The following is a 21660-nucleotide window of genomic DNA, read 5'->3' on the forward strand; positions in this document are numbered from 1 at the left end:
AGAAAGCCTCAGTGCTGCTGTATTACATCACAGCAATACGTCATTGCTTCAGTAAGGACCGTTGGCTATGGATGAGTTAAAACTGACTGCTATCTTGTTATTTCTATTTCTGAACTGTCCTGTTGAGTCTTCGCGGGAAACAGAGTACTTTCATTTAGGAAAGGAGTTACCAGTGTTGGCACTGTGCCCTTCAGCTTCTTGGCACAGACTTAAGACATTTGATCATGCATTCACCAGTCCCATGGTTTGGTCAAGGACCAACAGACCCATTACTATACTCTTTGTAGTCGTTAACCCCTTGTTGTAAAACACTGGAAACACTGATAAATGTGATAAGTATTTAAACCGGACAGTTGTCAGATATTCATTCATAGTTTCTTTTGGGGTTTTTCTTTCTGTTTTCAGAACAAAATGATATCATGTTCTATTATTGATGTCTTCATTTACTGTATTTATATTGTATATCATTTATCTACAAAGGTTATACTATGAATGGGTTTTTATTACTAATAGCCCTGTATTGATATCTTATGTTGTGTCTTCTGCAGCCTTTCCCCTTAGTGTCGTCTTCTCGGTGGTTATTGAAGAGGGGGGAACTTGCATCCTTCGTAGAGGACACTGGCATTTTCTCCAAGAGGACAACAAAACAACAAGTCTACTTCTTCCTGTTCAATGACGTGCTCATTATTACGAAGAAGAAGAGGTAATTTACTTATGTTTACGTAAGATTCTGTAGTATTATCTCTTTATGACACGGTTATCAGGTTCAGTCAAAATATATAAAATAAAAAATTGAGGATCATTAAAGAGGTTGTCTAGTTTCAGGAGGAAAATGGAGAACTCAGGGGATTGACCTATAATAAACAATAGCTGATTACTTGGAATGAAATACTGTTAATGAAAAATACTATTATTACCAGCGCCAAGTCAGGTGTATGCCCAAACAGCAAAAAAGGATACAAATCAATATTGTATTGTAAATGTATTCGCAAGGCTATCGTTTTATATTGGTATATACTTCTTATTTCATATTATTACTTTCAGAGCCAGTCCCACTTATTGAATAGTTGATGAGTTAATTAACAGATTCTGCGCTGCTGCTTCGGTTCACCCGGCAGGACTGTGTTTTCCCAGCTGCAGCTGCGACAGCATGCCGACTACATGTGACTGCTGTAACCAATGGTGGACTGAAGTGCTGCAGTGTTCATATGCTGCGGCTGGGAAAACAGAGCTCTGCCGGCACAGGATCTGTCAGGTAAGTACCGTAATCATCTATACTTTATCACAGGTCGATCCCTCCTCTTGAAACCAAACAGCACCTTTTTAAAGGGATTTTTGAGTTTAGGAGAAAAAGCTTTATTTTTTTTAAAACAAAAAACAGCGCAACTCTTTTTTATGTTGGCTGTATATGTTGTTTCAGCCCATCCCTCTTCAACCCCATTAAGACTCCAAAATGCATTAATTGAATCCTTCACTTCATTTAACTATGTGGTTTTGTTGGCATTTACATGCACGGAGATACAGAAGACTTTAACAACCTTACAGTATGGATGAGCTATTGTCTGTGCATCTCTAGTGACCAAAACATACAAGGAAGTTACAAACATCCGCTAAACAGGAGATTTCCTGTATTCAAACAACAATGGCATGGAAGAGAGCCTGTAACTAGAATGAACTTTATATGTAAAGAAAGTAGAACCTGCATTCATGGCATTTCTGGTTTCAAACAAGGAGAAAGGAGGTCTTCCGACACTTGCTATAGATAATCTTTTAATAACATGGGAAGTGCTCAGGGGCCAGAAACAATTAAGGTTTTATCCTTGTTACGTACAATTTAGAGCAAATGCCCCACAACTAGAAGACGATAATGGAAACGTTTTTCATAATTGTTCCTCCAGATCATTTGCTACATTTAATTATAAGCCTTAAGCCTACAGCTGTTCTATGGCTCTCCTTAAAGGGGTTGTCCAAGTTACTTTTATTGCTGACCTATACACCTGGCACCCCCGCCGATCAGCTGTATGAAGAGAAGGCACGCGCTGTGCCAGTGCAGCCTTTTCTTCATTGTTCACCTGCTTGCCGTCGCAACCGCAAAGTTGTCCCATTCACTTCAGTGGAACAGCTCGTTCCTATACACTTGCTGCTGTTGTGACGGTGAGCAGGTGAACAATGAAGAGAAGGCTGCACTGGCACAGCAGGGGTGTCCTTGCCTATCTGATATTGATGACCAATCCTACAGGGACTCTTCCCAGTGGGCCGATGCCAAGAGGTCAGCTCTAGACCTTCTTGTGACTGCTGGCTGGGTACATAACAATCTGATGTTCTCAGCATTAATTACTGCTAGGAGCATCAGGTACTTATGCATCTGATTTGTGGCCGCAGGTCTCGACCCTGAATTCAACTGTATCTCCATCCTCAGGTGATATAGTTGAATACTGCGGTGGGGGCAGCAGTATATTGTGCTGCACTGTGGTATTTGGTTCGGTTGGGGCGGCATTTTGTGCTGCACTAAGGTATTGCTGGCCCCACCTCCAGTCAATTTGGACCCTCCAACAACATTCAACATTGGGGCTTTTTACATTTTTTCTCTCCAGGGCCAATTTAATTTCCCATTCTGCCTCTGCTTATCATAGGGTTAGATTTGGTTCCAAATCACAGATCAACTTTGGCAAAAACCTCTTCACCCAAAAAAATGTAAAATCTCCGAATGCTTTAATAAAATGGGTGACCCACTACAGCCAGTGATAGCCTGAGCTTTCATGTGCACAAGTTGGCAGGGGCCAGGAGGTACACAGACTGGTGGGGGACCCAGAAGTGTTGGAATGGGAGTGGCAAGGAGATCGTCGAGTATGAATTCTTTCATTATTTTAAAACATTCAGACCATTTTGTTTATTAAATTTGAGTGTCTAGACAACCCCTTTAACAACCCCCTATTAACAATGTTTTCTGTGATTCTTAAATACTTAGCCCAGGGCAGGGGGTTGGGTAAAATAAAGTGATTTGCAGCACTGGTCACATGTTTGATGGACATAAGATCTCTGCCAGGACCGGAGCGGCAGGACATATGAAAGGTTAGTAAGGGGGTTTTCCTTTATTTTATACTTCCCATGCTCTTGGGTCTGTTTTTTGAAAAAAAAATTGGAAGGTCCCTTAATGTGTAATAAATATGATATAATTAATAATTTTCACATGACATAAAGACATGATATTTTCACAAATATTGTGAGTAGTACAAGCAAGAATTTTATGGTGAGAATTTGCAATCATTTTCTGCCAACTTTCTGCTCATTTTCTTGACATGAAGTGCAAGGATAGAAATGAGTGGAATAGTTGGTCTGTGATTGGTGCAAATTTCCTTCTGCTTGTTTTTATTGTGAAACACTTCCCTGTCTACAGTATTTTGCTTCCCATATGATAAGTCCCCCTTAAAGGGGTTTTCTTAGAGTACAATACTGATGACCTATGTTCAGGATAGGTCATCAGTATCACATCAGTGAAGATATGACTCGCAGTACCCCTGCTTATCAAAAGTTTAAAAGGACTGAGCACTGCGGCCTCCTTACAGCATACATTGTATAGTGGTTGTGGCTAAGATGGCTGCCCAACAGCCAGTCATCTTTGCTAAGGGCAGGAGGGGGGGGGGGGGGGGTGGTTGTACCTCCTCCCTGCAGCCCCAATTGCGGTGATTAGCTCGTCAATGTTGACTGGTCAATCGCAGCTTCCTCAGTGTAAAAGCCATTGAGGGGGCTGTAGGGCTCAGATCGGGATGATTGGTGCTGTACAGAACAGCACTAATCACCTCCTCCAAGGTTACAAGGGGACATCACTATTTGGCATCCCCTCTGTGTGCAGTGATTGGCTGGTATGCTATGCAGAATAGCAAAGCCCTCTCTGGATGCTGCCATTCCAGTCTGTAACAGCGTTCTGCAGAGAGGGCTTTGTGCTTATTTTGTTACGTTTGGGTCTTGCTGGGACTTGTGGTGCACGTCTATAAACAAAAGATCTACTGCTTGTGAACTGCTGCAGGAATCATCATTATCATATTGGTGGGATCGAATTACTTGCAGCAGCTCCTAATCCCATCTCCTAAATTCCAGTCCCTGCCCCTATCCCTCTATTCCAAGTTTGCTGAGGAATACATCCCTGACAAAAAAAAAAAAAACAACTAAAAACATTCTGCTAGCTCCTGCCCTGCACAGGTTCCAGGTTTATGATAGGAGTTAGTGGGAAAATAGTGAGGGACTTAGTGCAGACACTGCTGTACCAGGATTACCATCTCTACACCAGCATACACCTATTTAAAGGGGTTGTCCGGGCTTTTAATATTAGGTCATTTAGGTCATGAATATCAGACCGGCTAGGGTCCGACTCCCCCCAAATCAGCTGTGTGCCCTCTCTCTTCCTGTTCACTGGTTCTTTGCCATAGACAGCAGCGGTGAGCAGGAAGAGAGAAGGGAGACGGCACATGCACACTGCGTGCGCCGCCTCCTTATAGGACTGATCTGCTGGCGTATCCTGTGGATATGTCCTCAGAATTAAACATCACCATTTGCTGAGTATGATGCTTATTGCTTGTCCAGATTGCCTTGCAGGCAGTGTATAATATACACACTGACTGTTCCCTACTACTGCCAGGAAAGCAGTGGTAAGAACTGCCACCCCAAAAAAAATATTTGTAAAAATGCATGAAATTTATAATGGTTTTTACACGCCCAAAAAATGCCTGCAAGTGTGCATGAAGAAAGCCCAAACGATTATTAGATATACCGTTTAATAGAATTAGAGTGATTTCTAAAAGATGACAGCCAGCATCAGAGTTGTGAAATGTTCCCTCACTTGGCTTGTACTGTTGAATATGTCCATTTTCCATTTCCAGGAATGTGTATAAAGCCAAAAGCACATTTGGAGCATAAACAAATCAAGCTTTCCCTACAAGTCGTTTTGGAAAGTTTGGGCCCAGACCTTCCTGTTTGCTGTTTACACGAAGGGACCATGAGCAGATCTCTTCTTCTTCTTTCCTCTCTAGCTCAATATATGAACACTTCTGACTAGGGAAACACTGTATTACCACATAGCTTTCAGCATTTATGCCAGTAATCTGAAATATTGAATGAGATGATGTGACAGGACCAGGGGGAAAGTGGTAGAAGGAGTGTACATTTCCACTAGGTTCCTGTCTTATACATTCTAAATAGCAGCAAGGAAAACTGTTTTCTGTGTGTAAGGTTTTATCAAAAACCTGGTTAGAAGGGCCTGGCCGCTTGGAGCAGGAGAGTTGGGTGGGTCCTTGCTCCAATTAGCCACTCCAGGTATTCATAGTAACTGTGGCTAATGACCTAAGAAGCTGGGTGTGCCATACAAGGGCAGACGGCTCACTAGCCGAGGGCCTCTGCTTCTGGGAAAACCTCTGATATGAGTAAAAGCAACTGTGTGTTTTGTTTAGGGCTCTTTCACACGGGCGGATGCCGTGCGGGTAATCTGCTGCGTGAAAGAGAGCCAAGCCCCGCTCCGGACAGCAGAGACACGGAGCATTAGCATCATTGATAATGCTCCGTGCCTCTCTGTGATCTTTTTACTACAAAATCACAGTGAGATAAAATTGTCACTGTGATTTTGTAGTAAAAAGGTCACCGTGAGGCACAGAGCATTATCAATCATGTTACTGCTCCGTGTCTCTGCTGTCCGGAGCGGGGCTTGGCTCTCTTTCACGCAGCGGATTACCTGCATGGCAATAAAAGAGCCCTTTATAGTGCTTGGTAAAAGGCTCAGTTTCCTTTAGTTAGGAACTACTTGATGTCTAGAGGTAGCGGCCAGAGTTTTCTTTTATTTTGTACGTATTTGTTTGATACTTTTGTCTGCAAAAGCCAATAAAACTGGCTGAGGCCAGTTGCACCAAACGTGCTTGGACTGTGTTTTGTGTGCCAACAGCGCCCGTCTATCCCAGGAGACTGTAATCCCGTGAGCTAATCCCGTTACCTCTCATGAGAGTTAAAGAGCATTTGCCCCTAAAATCAGAAATATATTCTATTCAGTTAAAGAGGTTATCCCATGAATAATGTAAAACATGAAAATCAGTCATATAATAGCGCACCGAGCAGAAGTTGTTGGAATCGAATGAAACTTTATATACAGTAATGACAATATAGTAGGTGATTACAATGTTGGATTGAAAAGAACATTTTATTGGGGAAAACTGTACAGTTAAAAGGTGGCTCTAGTACCCTGTTGGGTCACTTCTAGTTGGCGTAAGATGAGATACGGTTGGACATGGAGACATATAGGTTCCTTATGGTATCCTGCTGTACATTTGCCCACCGATGGTGCAGCTAGGCCTGTAGATCCTGCACACTCATAGGTTGCCAAATCTGGCATCCCAGCTAGTCCCATAAACTGGTGGCAACTGGGCAGCCAAAGAAGTGCAATCTGGTAAAGACATTCCTGGAAAACCTCTGATGTGTGTGGGCGAGCATTATCCTGCTGACAAATGCCAGTTGGAAGCCCTGCCATGAGATGCATCATATGTGACCGCAGGATGTCCTGCACATATTACTGAACTGTTAGTGTCCCTCATATCATTACTAGAGGCATGTCTAGCAGTCAACAATCACTCTCCAATAGATATACTATCCAAAAGTAGCATCTGAGAGCCTTTTTAAAGTTCATCAGGGGAAGAACTGTTATACCCTCTTGTGGAAGGCCTAGTGTCTAATATGACCACACCTGTATTAATGTGCGTGAGATATAACTGCAGGACAAGTTTTGCAGCAATCTAACATTCCTATCTGGGTTGGTATGTTTTTTTTTGTCAGTGAGTGTACATTACAATCTCTTTGTTAGGCTACTTTCACATCTGCGTTTTTGCTGTCCGGTTTTGTGATCTGTCAGGAGATGTCAAAACCACAGCTAAATGCTTTCATTATAATAATACAACCGGCTGCATCCATTCAGAACGGATCTGGTTGGGTTATATCAAGAATGAAGAAACCCGATCCGGCACTAAAACCATTGTAAGTCAATCATTTTATTGATGGCATTTTGAATGCACAGAGATACTGTGACGATATCCTGAGGCCCATTGTTGTGCTATTCATCCACGACCATCACCTCATGTTGCAGCATGATGATGCACAGCCCCATATTGCAAGGATCTGTACACAATTCCTGGAAGCTGAAAACATCCCAGTTCTTGCATGGCCAGCATATTCACCGGACATGTCGCCCATTGAGCATGTTTGGGATGCTCTGGATCGGCGTATACAACAGCGTGTTCCAGTTCCTGCCAATATTCTGCCACTTCGCACAGCTATTGAAGAGGAGTGGACTAACATTCCACAGGCCACAATCAACAACCTGATCAACTCTGTGCAACTGAGATGTGTTTCACTGTGTAAGGCAAATGGTGGCCAGGTACCCCTCCAGTAAGGCAAAACTGTGCACATTTCAGAGTGGCCTTTTATTGTGGGTAGTGTAAGGCACACCTGTGAAATATTCATGCTGTCTAATCAACACCTTGATATGCCACACCTGTGAGGGGAGATGGATTATCTCAGCAAAGGAGAAGTGCTCACTAACACAGATTTAGACAGATTTGTGAACAATATTTGAGAGTAATAGGTCTATTTACTATTAAAAAAAAAACAACACATCCATTTTTTGCTGGGTGGAATAAGATAGACATCTGCATTTTCCAGCAAAAAAAAAACACAAAAAAAACAGCAATGTAAAACTTTATGCTTGATTACAAGTGCAGTGTTGTAACTGAGTTCCTGCTGTATAGGCGGCCTCCCAAAATAGTGCCAATGTAGACTGGGGAATCCCATCCGGCAGAAGTTACTGTAATACATGAGGGAAGATCTATGGCATTCTTGAACAACACTGGGAATCCTGGACAGCATCACTGATTTATGAACACTTGTGAGGTTGAGGAGTCACACAGAAGATGACTGGGAGCTGCATGTGGATGCCAAACAACTCAGCACCAACTCCTACATACGAGTACCGACAGCTTTCTTGAGCCTAGCCAGAGTAGCTACATATTGTACTCCTCCCAACTTTTGAAAAGCCCATGGAGGGACAATATTAGGAAAGTTTTTTTGTTTTTTACACTAAACCACTCCCTTTATGAGGTTTTGAGCCAAAGCCAGAAAGGATTCAAACGGAATGGGAAATATAAAGGAGGCATTTATACTTCTCCTTCCTGCTGGATCCAATTCTAGTTTATGCCGGAAAAAAACCCGCTGGAAAATCGGCTTCAAAACCTCCTCCCAAAAACTCAGTACAAACACTAACTCTGCCAAGTGTTAACTCTGTAGTTATGCCCCTTAAGTGCCCAACAAATTAGTTATGTCCCATAGTGGCTACATGTAGTAGCTAGGCCCCCTTAGTGCCCCCACATAGTAGTTATGCCCCCTTAGTGCCCCACACAGTAGTATGTCCCTTAGTGACCACATGCAGTAGTTATACCCCCTTAGTACCCCAACACAGTAGTTATGCCCATTTAGTGTTCCTTCACATTACTTATTTCCCTAAGTGTCCTGTCACAATAGTGTTGCCCCTTAATGCCCCTCACAAGTGCTGCCAGCGGGATCCAGGATGCTTGTTTTGCTGACAAATTGTTCACTTTGTGGCTCCAGATTCAGCTTGTGTGTGTAAATTGGTGCAGTTCCGTAATGTCATAATAGAACCTGAAATCCTCCTAGTCATTTAATATAAGATCTCTTATTAATCTGATAAATAATGTCAAGTGACTTTTCATCAGAGGATGTATGTCAGCTTTCCTGGCGACACGACACCACCCAACACAATAAAGTAAGATTTCCCCCTATAAACTATTTATGAACCAATTCTTCAGAGGAAACTGGAGATGACGGACTGATGTTTCTAAACCACAGCTTCATCCAGTGGTTTTGTATTGACAGTGAATATCTCCGACAACAAACAGTACAGAAACCACCCATAAAATAGATCACATTACTGTAATAGTGATCAGACAGCTTTAAACAGACACTTTAACAATTTTTATAATATATATCAACCTAAGGATAGGACATCAGTATGGAAATTTCTGAGAGCCTCTTTAACTTCCTGTTTGCACTTTTAGCACAGACCAGGCAGCTGTTGGTGGTGACTCAGAGCAGAATACTCGCCTATGCTATCCCAGTAGTGTGGTCAATGCTTCTCACATTCTACTAATAAGTGCACTGCTCCTCTATGTGTATGTTTGTCTATTCTGTCAAGCATTCTAGTTCTCCACCTAGCAGTCATAAACTGAACTTACTTTGCTTTCCCATTTTAGACAGGGTGCTGGCTCTCTTTGCAGAGACTAGCTTTGTATGAGAACTTTTCAGTAGTGTTGCATTATCTAGATACTTAGTGATAATGGTCCATGGGAAAAAAATATGCAAAGGGTGTCTCTCAGGTAAAAATAACCGTATCGCTAGCGCCACCTTCAGGTAATGGCTCTCTATGAGTCAAAGTCTACTTTTCAACAAGCCTTGGAACATGATGTCACTGCCACTTCTGTGAGAAGGTCTGACAGACGTTCTTCTCTACCTCTTGTATGATGTTCTTTGTTTTGGTTTCACTTTATCATCTCCTTTCCTTCTGCCAGGTGCCACTTATTTAGACATAATCGTCTTCCTTTATATTCCCTCCCATACTGCCTCACTTTGCGGTTTATACAACTTCCTGGATGAAGTGTTCACTGCTGGAGGCTGCGTCTGCTGTTTGCTCAGATTAGTCCTTTACTTTGTGTTTGCTTGCTGGCTTGATTCTAGGTGACCCTGACTTGTGTGTGTAAATTGGTGCAGTTCCGTAATGTCATAATAGAACCTGAATTCCTCCTAGTCATTTAATATAAGATCTCTTATTAATCTGATAAATAATGTCAAGTGACTTTTCATCAGAGGATGTATGTCAGCTTTCCTGGCGACACGACACCACCCAACACAATAAAGTAAGATTTCCCCCTATAAACTATTTATGAACCAATTCTTCAGAGGAAACTGGAGATGACGGACTGATGTTTCTAAACCACAGCTTCATCCAGTGGTTTTGTATTGACAGTGAATATCTCCGGCAACAAACAGTACAGAAACCACCCATAAAATAGATCACATTACTGTAATAGTGATCAGACAGCTTTAAACAGACACTTCAACAATTTTTATAATATATATCAACCTAAGGATAGGACATCAGTATGGAAATTTCTGAGAGCCTCTTTAACTTCCTGTTTGCACTTTTAGCACAGACCAGGCAGCTGTTGGTGGTGACTCAGAGCAGAATACTCGCCTATGCTATCCCAGTAGTGTGGTCAATGCTTCTCACATTCTACTAATAAGTGCACTGCTCCTCTATGTGTATGTTTGTCTATTCTGTCAAGCATTCTAGTTCTCCACCTAGCAGTCATAAACTGAACTTACTTTGCTTTCCCATTTTAGACAGGGTGCTGGCTCTCTTTGCAGAGACTAGCTTTGTATGAGAACTTTTCAGTAGTGTTGCATTATCTAGATACTTAGTGATAATGGTCCATGGGAAAAAAATATGCAAAGGGTGTCTCTCAGGTAAAAATAACCGTATCGCTAGCGCCACCTTCAGGTAATGGCTCTCTATGAGTCAAAGTCTACTTTTCAACAAGCCTTGGAACATGATGTCACTGCCACTTCTGTGAGAAGGTCTGACAGACGTTCTTCTCTACCTCTTGTATGATGTTCTTTGTTTTGGTTTCACTTTATCATCTCCTTTCCTTCTGCCAGGTGCCACTTATTTAGACATAATCGTCTTCCTTTATATTCCCTCCCATACTGCCTCACTTTGCGGTTTATAAAACTTCCTGGATGAAGTGTTCACTGCTGGAGGCTGCGTCTGCTGTTTGCTCAGATTAGTCCTTTACTTTGTGTTTGCTTGCTGGCTTGATTCTAGGTGACCCTGACTCCCTCCGTATTAAGTGCAGGGAGCCGGTGGTCATGTCCCCTCACTATTATAGGGTTTTCAGGTGTCACATGCTTGCTTCGGCAGCACATATACTAAAATTGGAACGATACAGAGAAGATTAGAATGGCCCCTGCGCAAGGATGACACGCAAATTCGTGAAGTGTTCTTTTCCATCCTTCATATAAGATAGGGCCAGGGGCTATCCATAGTATTTAGTATATTGGGCAGACTAGATGGGCCAAATGGTTCTTATCTGCCGACACATTCTATGTTTCTATGTCACCCAGGCTTAGGTACATGGGCATGCAATCGTCTACCATCGAGACCCTTGTATGTGCATAGCAGTCAGGGAGATCTCATCCATGACACATGACAAGGGAAAACAGCCAAGCCAAATATCCATCCATAGACAGCTTAGCTAGGCTTCGCTATTTTCCCTTGTCACGTTCGAAGGCTTGTTGAAAAGTCAGACTTTGGCTCATAGGGAGCCACTTCCAGAAGGTGACTCTAGAAACCTCTTTGCATATATATATATTTTTCCCTATGGAGCACTGCAATAAAGTCTTCATACAATGCTGACCTCTTTAAGGCTACATTCACACAACCGTGCCGTGTTCCAATACCAATACACGGATGCTGCCCATGTGCATTCCGCAATTTGCAGAACGGTGGCCCATTATAGAAATGCCTATTCTTGTCTGCAAATCGGATAAATATAGGACATGAATTATTTTTGCAGGGCCACGGAACGGAGCAACGGATGCGGACAGCACAAGGAATGTTGTCAGCATCTTTTGCGGCACCATTGAAGTGAATGGTCATGTGAATGTAGCCTATGAGGGGAGCCAGAACCATGCCTAAGCTGCCTTCAACGCATCACACTTAGCCAGACAGAATCCTACTCCGTATTGATGAGGGGTCAACAGCCGTCTATGGATGGATATTTGGCTTGGCTGTTTTCCCTTGTCATGTTCCAAGGCTGTTAAAAAGTCAGACTTTGACTCATAGGGAGCCACTTGCACATGAGATGGTTCTCTTTCCCTAGGTTATACCTCTTTGCATTATGCTTTCCCATTGAGAGCTTTACCTCTGAGATTATTGCTACAGAATATTTAAAGGGGTTCTGCACTTTGTTTTAACTGATCATCTATCCTCTGGATAGATCATCAGTATCTGATTGGTGGGGGTCCGACCCCCGGGACCCCCGCCGATCAGCAGTTTGAGAAGGCAGCCACGCTCCAGTAGCACCGCGGCCTTCTCACTGTTTACCTCCAGCCCAGTGACGTCACGACTAGTATCAACTAGCGTGGGCGAGGCTAAGCTCTGTTCACTTAAATGAAGCTTAGCCCCGCCCATGCTAGTTGATACTAGTCGTGACATCACTGGGCCGGCGGTAAACAGTGAGAAGGGCGCGGCGCTGATGGAGCGCCGCTGCCTTCTCAAACGGCTGATCGGCGGGGGCCCCGGGTGTCGGACCGCCGCCGATCAGAAGCTCAGAGGATAGATCATCAGTTAAAACAAAGTGCAGAACCCCTTTAATATTTAAAGAGGACCTTTCACCTTTTTTTTTTAATTCAAGATAAATACCTTTACTTGTGAGGTACCATGCTGATGCTGCCACCCTGCCTGTTTTTTTAAAATATTGATCCTGCACCCAGCTGTGCCCCCCTTGTATTTTTTCCGCTCGGTATGTTAATACTGAGCATCGGTATAGGGAGCAGGAGACGCCAGGGTTTCTCAATGGGTGTCTCCTGTGCCGCAATCCAATCACAGCGGAAAACATCACAGCCATGGAAAAGATTTCTCCTAAAGTATTTATCTTGAATAATAAAAAAAAAACGTGAAAGGGCCTCTTCAATTTTCAATAGCCTAATACTTACAAAAAAGCTTTGTATAAATATTGAATTTTTAAAAGTATCCCTTTTAAATGAAAGTGTCTTTTTAAAACATGTAGTATTTTGGGTGGGCCTATTAGACTGATGTTTAGTTTCCTTCTTGTGGGAGAATAGATCAAGTCTGTATTAAAATGAAATGTTTAGCATGTGGAACATTTTTGTACTTGTAGCTGTAGTAATGGGACACTGCAGATTTTTCAGTATTCCCACTGATTAACCACACCCATGTTTGCATTAGGCAAGAGGAATGGCGCAATACAATGATGAATAATACAGTATTCATTTTATTTGTCAACTTAAGGCTACATGCACATGACCGTTGTGTGTTTTGCTGTCAGCAAATTGCAGATCCGCAAAAAACGGATGGCGTCCGCGTGCGTTCCACAATTTGCAGAACGGCACAGACAGCCATTAATATAACTATCTATTCTTGTCCAGAAAACGGACAAGAATAGGACAGGTTATATTTTTGGGGCGGACCACGAAACGGAGCACTTTGTGTGCTGTCCGCATCTTTTGCGGCCCAATTGAAGTGAATGGGTTCGCATCCAAGCCGCAAAAAATGCGGCTCGGATGCGGACCAAAACAACGTTCGTGTGCATGAGGCCTAAAGGGGATGCCTCACTTCAGCATTTATCATGAAGAGAAAGTTAATATAAGGCACTTACTAATGTATTGTGATTGTTCATATTGCTTCCTTTGCTGGATGGATTCATTATTCCATCCATTACACACTGCCCGTTTCTAGGGGCTGCAACCTCCCTACAGTCCAGCTGAGGTGGCCATGCTTGCACACTCTAGGAAAATGCATCGGCCTCACTGTTGGTCGGGTCCGCAGGAGTGCACATAGGCCGGCACTTTTTCCAGCAGTTTGCAAGCTCGGCCACCTCTGCTGGGTTGCAGGGTGCTCGTAACTGCTGGAAACAAGCTGTGTGTTATATGATGGAAAAATGAATCAAGCCAAGGTGGCAATATTCACAGTACATTAGTGCCTTGTATTCACTTTGTCTACATAATAAGTGCCATTTGCTGAAGTTAGACAACCCCTTTAAGGGGTTAAGCAGTGTGAGGGGACTTGCTCACAAGCCTTTTCACTCTGTTTAATGGAGCATTGCTTCAAGAACGGTGCAGGCGGTCTTGATGACCTCATCGCAACCTCCTGTGCCAGGTCTCAGGCGCTGTGATGACTTGATCACAAACATCTGCATTCTGGTGCAAGCATTCATGATCACTTCATTGTGCCACCTCAGGCACAGCGCAGGAGATTGTGGTGATATAATTGCAACCACGTTTGCCAGGTCTCAGACGGTGAGATGATGTGGGCAATGCCTGATGCCCTGCACAAGAGGTCACAGTGATGACATCACGACCGCCTGTGCTGTGATGTGGCAAATCAGGATGCAGGCTGGAAGGGCCTGTGACCTGCAATGTAGACGGCGGCATGAAGCGGGAGTCAGATGAGTTTCTTTTTTTTTATATATATATGTTGGCACTACGGGGGAGGAGGGTATTATACATACTGGCACTATGGAGCATTTTAATACAGAGGGCAATACAGGGGAGTTACTGCAGGTGAGCATTAGAACTACAGAGTGCACTGCAGGGGGACAGTAAAAATACTTTGGGCACTACAGGGAAGGGGATTGTAACTACAGAGGCATTATAACTAATGGGGCACTACAGGGTGAGCATTATAAATATTGGGGACACTACAGAGGGGATATTTAACTACAGGGACACTGCAGGGGCATTATAGGTACTGGGGCACTACAGGGAGGCATTATAACTAGAGATGAGCGAATTTCCAATGCAAAATTCATTCACACTTCGTTTGGTTGTAAAAGGAATTGCATTATGAATTCCTTTACTATGGACCATAACGCAATTCTATGACTGAATGCATAATGGAACGCCTTTAGAGGCGTTCCGTTATTCATTCCATCATAATAGAAGTCTATGGGCTGCAAACCGGATCCGTCCCTTTTCCGTCATGCATTCAGTCATAGTATTGTGTTAACACAATTCACCTTTTATCACCAAATAAAGTGAGAACAAATTTCAAAACATGAAATTCGCTCATCTCTAATTATAACTATAGGAGGTACTACAATGGGGCATTGTGAATGCCGGGGGTACTACAGAAAGGATTTATAAATACTGGGGGGGGGGGGGAAGGGAACTACAGGGGGCATTATGACTAAAGATGGCACTGCAGGGTGTTACAAATACTGGGGTCACTACAGGGGACAATATGGTAATGCATAGTAGTAATAATGCCCTCTGTAATGCCCCCAAGTATTTACAATGCCCCCTGGGGCTACTACAGGAGGGCTTATAATTACTGGGGGAACTATAGAGGGCATTATAACTACTGGGGGTACTATAGGGGGCTTAATACTATTGTCTTTATAGAGATGCCTTGTAAATTGGCCTTATTACCTTATAGAGGGGCCTTGTTATTACTGGGGTCACTATAGGAGGGCCTTATTTATACTGGAGGCACTATGGGCGCCTTAATACTACTTGGGGTATGGTGGGACCATTATTATTATTGAACAAAATATGGAGAGCGGGTCAGGAGAGGGAGTTGGGCTCCTTATCGGACCTATACCGAAAAAATCCAACATACATATTCAAGCCCACTAGGAGACAGAGTATTATGAGGTGGGAGTGGAGGTTCAGGATAATACACAAGGCCACATATGCCTTCGATCTTTCATACAGGGATGCCCTGTTTATTGTTAACTGTTAAGAAGAATATACTGAGACATTGGTTATATCCCACCTCTCCAACCTATAAGGAGGTGATTGGTACCATGAAATATCTCTTATACATGGAATTGATGGTACCGTTTCGGGACACCACGTGGTATCCTGAGGAACAATCTAGGGGCACCTTGGGAAGACTAATCCAGAGCCGGGAAAGGAGCTAATTATAAAAGATAGATAATATATGGAGGACTGGAGGATCTGGGTTCACCTATGGAGCAGACTATGTTTTGGGTTTGGTTGGAAAGGTTGAGGAATTTTATGGGGAAAAATAGGAAACAGGGTAATTGTCACTTATATTGAATTATTGCAGATGGTTTTCACCGAGTACTGTGATAAAAAGATACTGATACCATTGTAATCTCAATGACCATGTCAACTCATTGCTTTTTATTTGTCAACTTGTATACCTCTGCTTTTTCCTTAATAAAATATGTTTGCTACTAGTAGGGGCACTCTTGGAGCATTATTACCGTAGGGGACACTCAATAGAGTAGTGTTTGTAGGCATTGGGGAGAACAGTGGGCACAGTATTGGAGTTAGCAGCAGGATGTCATTGTGCCAAACACTGCAGAGGCGAGAAACAGCTATGTAAGAGGTACCGTATGTGGTGCTGTATTCTCCTGTATGTTTTGTAGCGCTTTATGTAATGTACATCCAAATAGGTCTCTAGCAGCATGATGGGGGAAGGGGTCTTGGAATGAGAATTTAGCATCAGAAGAGGGGGGAGTGCCATTTTAACTTTCTCCTCAGATAGCAGAGAAGCCGGATTTGGCTCTGATCATGCAGTTACAGTAGGCTCTCTTGCCACGGAGACTTTATTGTTACAGTAAATGACAAATAACGTGGCTTAAAGAAGACACATTTTATATTTGCTGTAAAATCAAGTAGAAAGTGGAAAATCCACAGCAGACTGGGCTTGTTATGAGAAAGCTTTCAAGTTCGTAATTCCAAAGTTTTTCTTTAGCTGCACCTGTGTAGCTGAGGCCTTACATTGCATATTCTGGGCATTATGGGATCAGTGTATAATTAGCACTTTTTCCACTGAGATGTAAATATATATGGAGTTCAAGGCCAGCAGTATTTAGATGTGTGGATTTTCGCTGCACAGCTTTCTTTACCATTTCTCATTCCTATGGGATTGAAGTAAATTGCTGAAGCTTTTGGCTCTGTGCCTTTTGGAGGACAGATATATTTGACAGAATGCAGCTGGAGTTTGGAGGTTGGACTTGCTCCAGGAGTTAGACAATGCAGTGGAATGCTACCTGTTTGCAGCTGGACAGAGAAATGTGTTCAGCTCAGGATAGATTGGGTGCAAGAGAGTAGCTGCTAAAAATATGACTTCTAAAAGGACATCTTAATCCGTGTTTGTTGGAAATAGCTTATACAACGTAACACAAAAGTATACTGCTGTGCTAGAGTTGTGTCTAGTATTGCAGCTGAGCGCCGCATATCCTTTTTTCTAATCTGTTTTTATTTTCTGATTGCAGATCTTTTTAAATTCCATTTTCTAAACATGATTATGGGGGGGCAGCCATCTTGCCTGAGCGGTTCTTAAAAGGGTTATCCAATTTCACAAACAGCCCCCCCCCCATGTGCCTGGCCCCTCAGAGGGAATATACTTACCCCGCTCCCCGCACCGCTCCTGGTCCCCGCACCGCTGCTGCTGTTTCTCCCTGTTACGGATGAAAACATCCAATGTCGGAGGGGAACAGTCAATGGCATGCGGGGACAGGGATGAACCTCCGTAGCGTCACCTGCAATGCTAGGGAGGCTCGTCCCTGTCCCCGCCTGCCACTGGCTGCTCCCCACCCCTTGACACCGGATGTTTTCATCCGTGTACAGGGAGAAGCAGCAGCGGTTGTGCGGGGAGCAGGGTAAGTATATTCCCTCTGAGGGGCCCGGGGGGGCTGTTTGTACCCTAACTGTAGGCCAAGCAGCAGGGCTACCACTTTCAGGTCAGCACGAATTTTCCATTTATGTTCTGCGTATTTGATTATTTTCAAAATTAACTCCATAGAAGCATGGGTCTCTTTCATTCCAACCACATGAGCCAATGGAGCAAATGGTTTTTAGTTGCCATTGTGCAACAAGGCAGCTTTTAAACTTGTTTTACTAGAGTCTATGAATTGCCTCCATTCATCTGGAACACATGAACCATCTAACTCCATCATAAGACCATTTACATCAGTACAGAAACAGACATCGCTTTCCATTGCATAGTATGCAGCTAACTTGTGTGTTGATGAAGAGATTGTGAAGTTATGGTGCCTCGTTGTAGCAAATTCCATTCCTGAAGTCTAGAAGCTGTCAGTTTTGATTTTCCTTTAGATAATGACAGATATCTTACCAGATCATCTAAATCTGATTGGCTCAGCAAGCGCGGCTGACCCTCTAGTTGTTCTGGATCAGGAAATACATTGTGACAATTAACATCATCTTTATCAGGATCAGAACCGTCTGTTTCAATTGCCGTTCCTGCTGTGGTTCAATTGCCGTTCTCTACATTGTGTGGTACTGGTTTAAGAGCAGACTCAGTCAGGATACACAATTTGTGACTTGTTTCTCTTTGAATATCCAGCTGAATGGTGATTTTTTGCTCACGCCAAACCATAGGCACTGCAAAAGCCATTCCTTTCCTTTTACCATTCAACCACTGCGTCAGCCCAGAGTAACACACAGTGCAACAAACATGAGGTGCCCAGCTTTTATCTTGATCTCCAATTTTACAGTCAAAGTAATACTTGTAAGCAAGACGCACTTGCTTTGTCAGATTCTTGCGCTGATCATAAGTAGTGTATTTGTCACATATGTAGCAGAAATTGTCTGGATCGTTAACACATTTGTTTTTATCCATTTTAAGTTTCAAAACTGATAGCACTATAACAGATCACTTTATCAAAATCTGTCCAGCTTGCCTTATATACTTACTGCTGACATCAGCCTGAGTGCATCCGGACAGGTCTGGACATTTCCATTGGAATATCTCCAAAATAATGCATTAATATTATAACTGAATAGGCTTTGCATGTATAACTTAAAATCTAGACGTGTCGGGCAAATTCCGAGTTCATATTTGGAATCAGCGTGCTCATTTTAGTATAAATCGTATGTTTGTCTCTCGGTAGCAAAATCATTGTTGTGCGGTGTTATTAAACAGAATAGAAGTTCTCTCTTACAATGAGAGGCTTAAAAAAATTGGGCTTGTTCAGCTTGGAAAAACAACACCTTAAATATATCTTATTTACATGTATATGTACATGTATGGTCAATACAAGGAACTGGCGCATTATATATTCTCAGCTAATGGCATTGGGGCTATAACAAGGCTAACAATTAATGTTATATAATTGATCTGAGAAAGGTTGAACTTGATGGGCCTGTGTCTTTTACAGTTATGTAATTGATTAGATTTTCTTCTGAAATTATTGTATAAAGTCACTTGTTAAAGTGAAAAAGGTATAGAAAAGTTGCCAACTTTTTTGCAAAGTTGAGAGATTGACCGGCACCAGCTGTATTATTACTGAGGGCACAATGGGGTTAAATTATATATACTGAGGTCACTGGGGGCCCATTACTTATACTAAGGGCGTAAAGGGGAGCATTACTAATACTGGGGGACACTAAGGGGGCCATTACTTATATTGAGGGGGGGCACTATGAGGGCCATTGCCTATGCTAGGGGCACTATGGGGGCTATTACTTATACTGGAGGGGCTCTATGGGGGCCATTGTTTATGCTGGGGCACTATGGGGGTCAATGAATGTTTAGGGGGTAGTATAGGGTAGTATGTATACTGGGGACACTACATGGGTTGGAATAAAAATAAATAAATGAAATTCATCAGTTTTTAACGGCTTTTAAAAACAGAGGCAAAACTGCAGTTTTGGCGGCTCAGATGCAGACCCATTCACTTCAATGGGGCCGTAAAAGTTGCGGATAACACTCCGTTTGCTGTCCACATCTGTTGCTCCATTCCGTGGCCCGCAAAAAAAAATATAACCTGTCCTATTCTTGTCCGCGTTTTGCGGAGAAGAATAGGCAGTTATATCAATGGCTGTCCGTGCTGTTTCCGCAAATTGAAGGACGCACATGGACGCCATCAAAGGTCGTGTGCATAAGGCCAAAAATGGATAAGTGGACAGAAAATAGATGCACACACTGATATAAAATGGACAGGCGGGAAAAACGGAGTTTCGTGTAAATGTTCCCTTATAGTTTGAGCTACTTTAATAACCCTGCATAAATTAATAGGCTAATCCCTGGACTAGAAGACCAGCAACCTGAGAACGGTTGAACTTGATGGACCTACGGTATGTCTTTTTCAGGCTTTGCAACTAACTTTACAATAATTTCATAAGAAAATCAGAAATTTCTTGGTAGAGCTGAAACTGTATAGAACAGTTGCCAACTCTCTTGCAAACTTGAGAGCTCGATCGGCACTAGCTGTTAGTCACTGACCACTGGATGGATAGCGCTGTCCTGATCTGTGAGGATAGAGATGAGCACTGAGAAGTGATATGGGAGTGCTGCAGGTGGCTTCATGATACATTATACGTGACACATGTGTGCCAGGTGATATGCCGACTGCATGCCTGATCCATGAAACGATCATTATTGTTTCTAGAAGTCATCCAGTTTGGTGAGTTGTCTTCACACTTACCTTCAGTAAAGGACACTCAGGAATGTACTGTGTTACACACAATGAGAGGAAGTTTCAGGACCGTGCTTCACAGTGCCAGGAATATTCTGTCTGTGAGGACTCCTCATTATTGTAATGTACACGTTCCTCTGGGGAGGTTTCCTAATGAATATTTCTCCTGTTCGGACTGTGAATGGTTTTCCCATTAGCAGATTCTGAATGTCCCATCATTCATACTTTTCTCTGTACAAAAATGTTCAGTACTGACAGATTGTTGTTTGGCTGATTGAAGGATTCAGGCTTGTTTTCCAGATTCTGTGCTCCACACCTGTCCCATATGGGAAAGATATTTGACGGAAATCATTGGCTCTCCTGGTATACAGCATTGTGTAAAATGTACAGCAGCCTTTTGCAATTTGGTGAACCTGTTTATCTGGTCACAGGCTTAATGTGCTGCTTCCTGTTGTTTCTATGCGTACAACCTACACGCTGATGACTTACATAATGACTGTTGCCTGTGGGATGTTGCTTGCCTCACATTTGGCAACATGTGGGCCTTGCCAGCAAAAATTCCATAACTCAGGTCATACATCTAAGAAAACAAGGAGGTTAGTACTCATTGTGAGAGTTGTGAAGATAGTTTCTAAAAATTCTAAATCATAAAATTTAGAAATTAGAATGGTTAGGGCTCATTCACACTACAATGAAAAACAGCCGTCACACAACCGTTTTCAGAGCCACTTAAATTCTATGCGGCTACTGATATGGCCATTTTTTTAATGGCCAGTAAATAGTGTCCGTCATAAAAATTGGACGTGTCGTATTTTTGGCCATTTCCTCGGTCAGACAGATCCCCATTGAAATCAATAGGGCTGTTTTTAACAGGCGCTTAGACAGCATTGAACTTGTATAATGGATATTAAAAATAGGTACAGGGCCTTTTGGCATTGAAAATAAAAAATAATCCATTTGTACGCATGGGAACACTCACACCTGACTGGAGGAAGCAGTAACTGACAGCTTGGTGACATCGCATGATCACGCTGGGTTGTTTTTTTTTAAAATTGTTGGTACTACTGGAGTTGAGGGGGAGGCATCAGCACTATAATTACTGAGGACACAATGGGGATCAATTATATTTACAGAGGGCACTGGGGGGCATTACTTATACCAGGGGCACAAAGGGTGACATTACTTATATTTGGAGGCATTAAGAGGGCCATTACTTATACTGGGGGGACACTATGGGGGCTATAACTTATATTGGGGGCGCTATGAGAGCCATTACTTATACTGGGAGGGGCACTGTAGGGGCCATTACTTATACTGGGGAGCGCACTATGGGGGCCATTACTTATACTGGGGGCGCTATGGGCCAATTCTTTATACTGGGGCATCATGAGTCCTTTAGATGTCC

General features: G+C 42.8%; 1 protein-coding gene and 1 non-coding gene across 2 annotated transcripts in view; both read left to right on the top strand.

Moving 5' to 3' along the window:
* Positions 1-21660, top strand: part of ARHGEF26 (Rho guanine nucleotide exchange factor 26) — a 177766-nt gene that overhangs the window by 119154 nt on the left and 36952 nt on the right. The window contains 1 exon segment of the mRNA XM_044289881.1: positions 549-703. Coding sequence (XP_044145816.1) covers positions 549-703 — 155 coding nt within the window.
* Positions 11005-11106, top strand: LOC122937016. Its single transcript, XR_006389442.1, has one exon. It is a non-coding gene; the product is annotated as a U6 spliceosomal RNA (small nuclear RNA).

This window comes from Bufo gargarizans, chromosome 4, assembly GCF_014858855.1.
Source record: "Bufo gargarizans isolate SCDJY-AF-19 chromosome 4, ASM1485885v1, whole genome shotgun sequence".
Taxonomy (NCBI): Eukaryota; Metazoa; Chordata; class Amphibia; order Anura; family Bufonidae; genus Bufo; species Bufo gargarizans.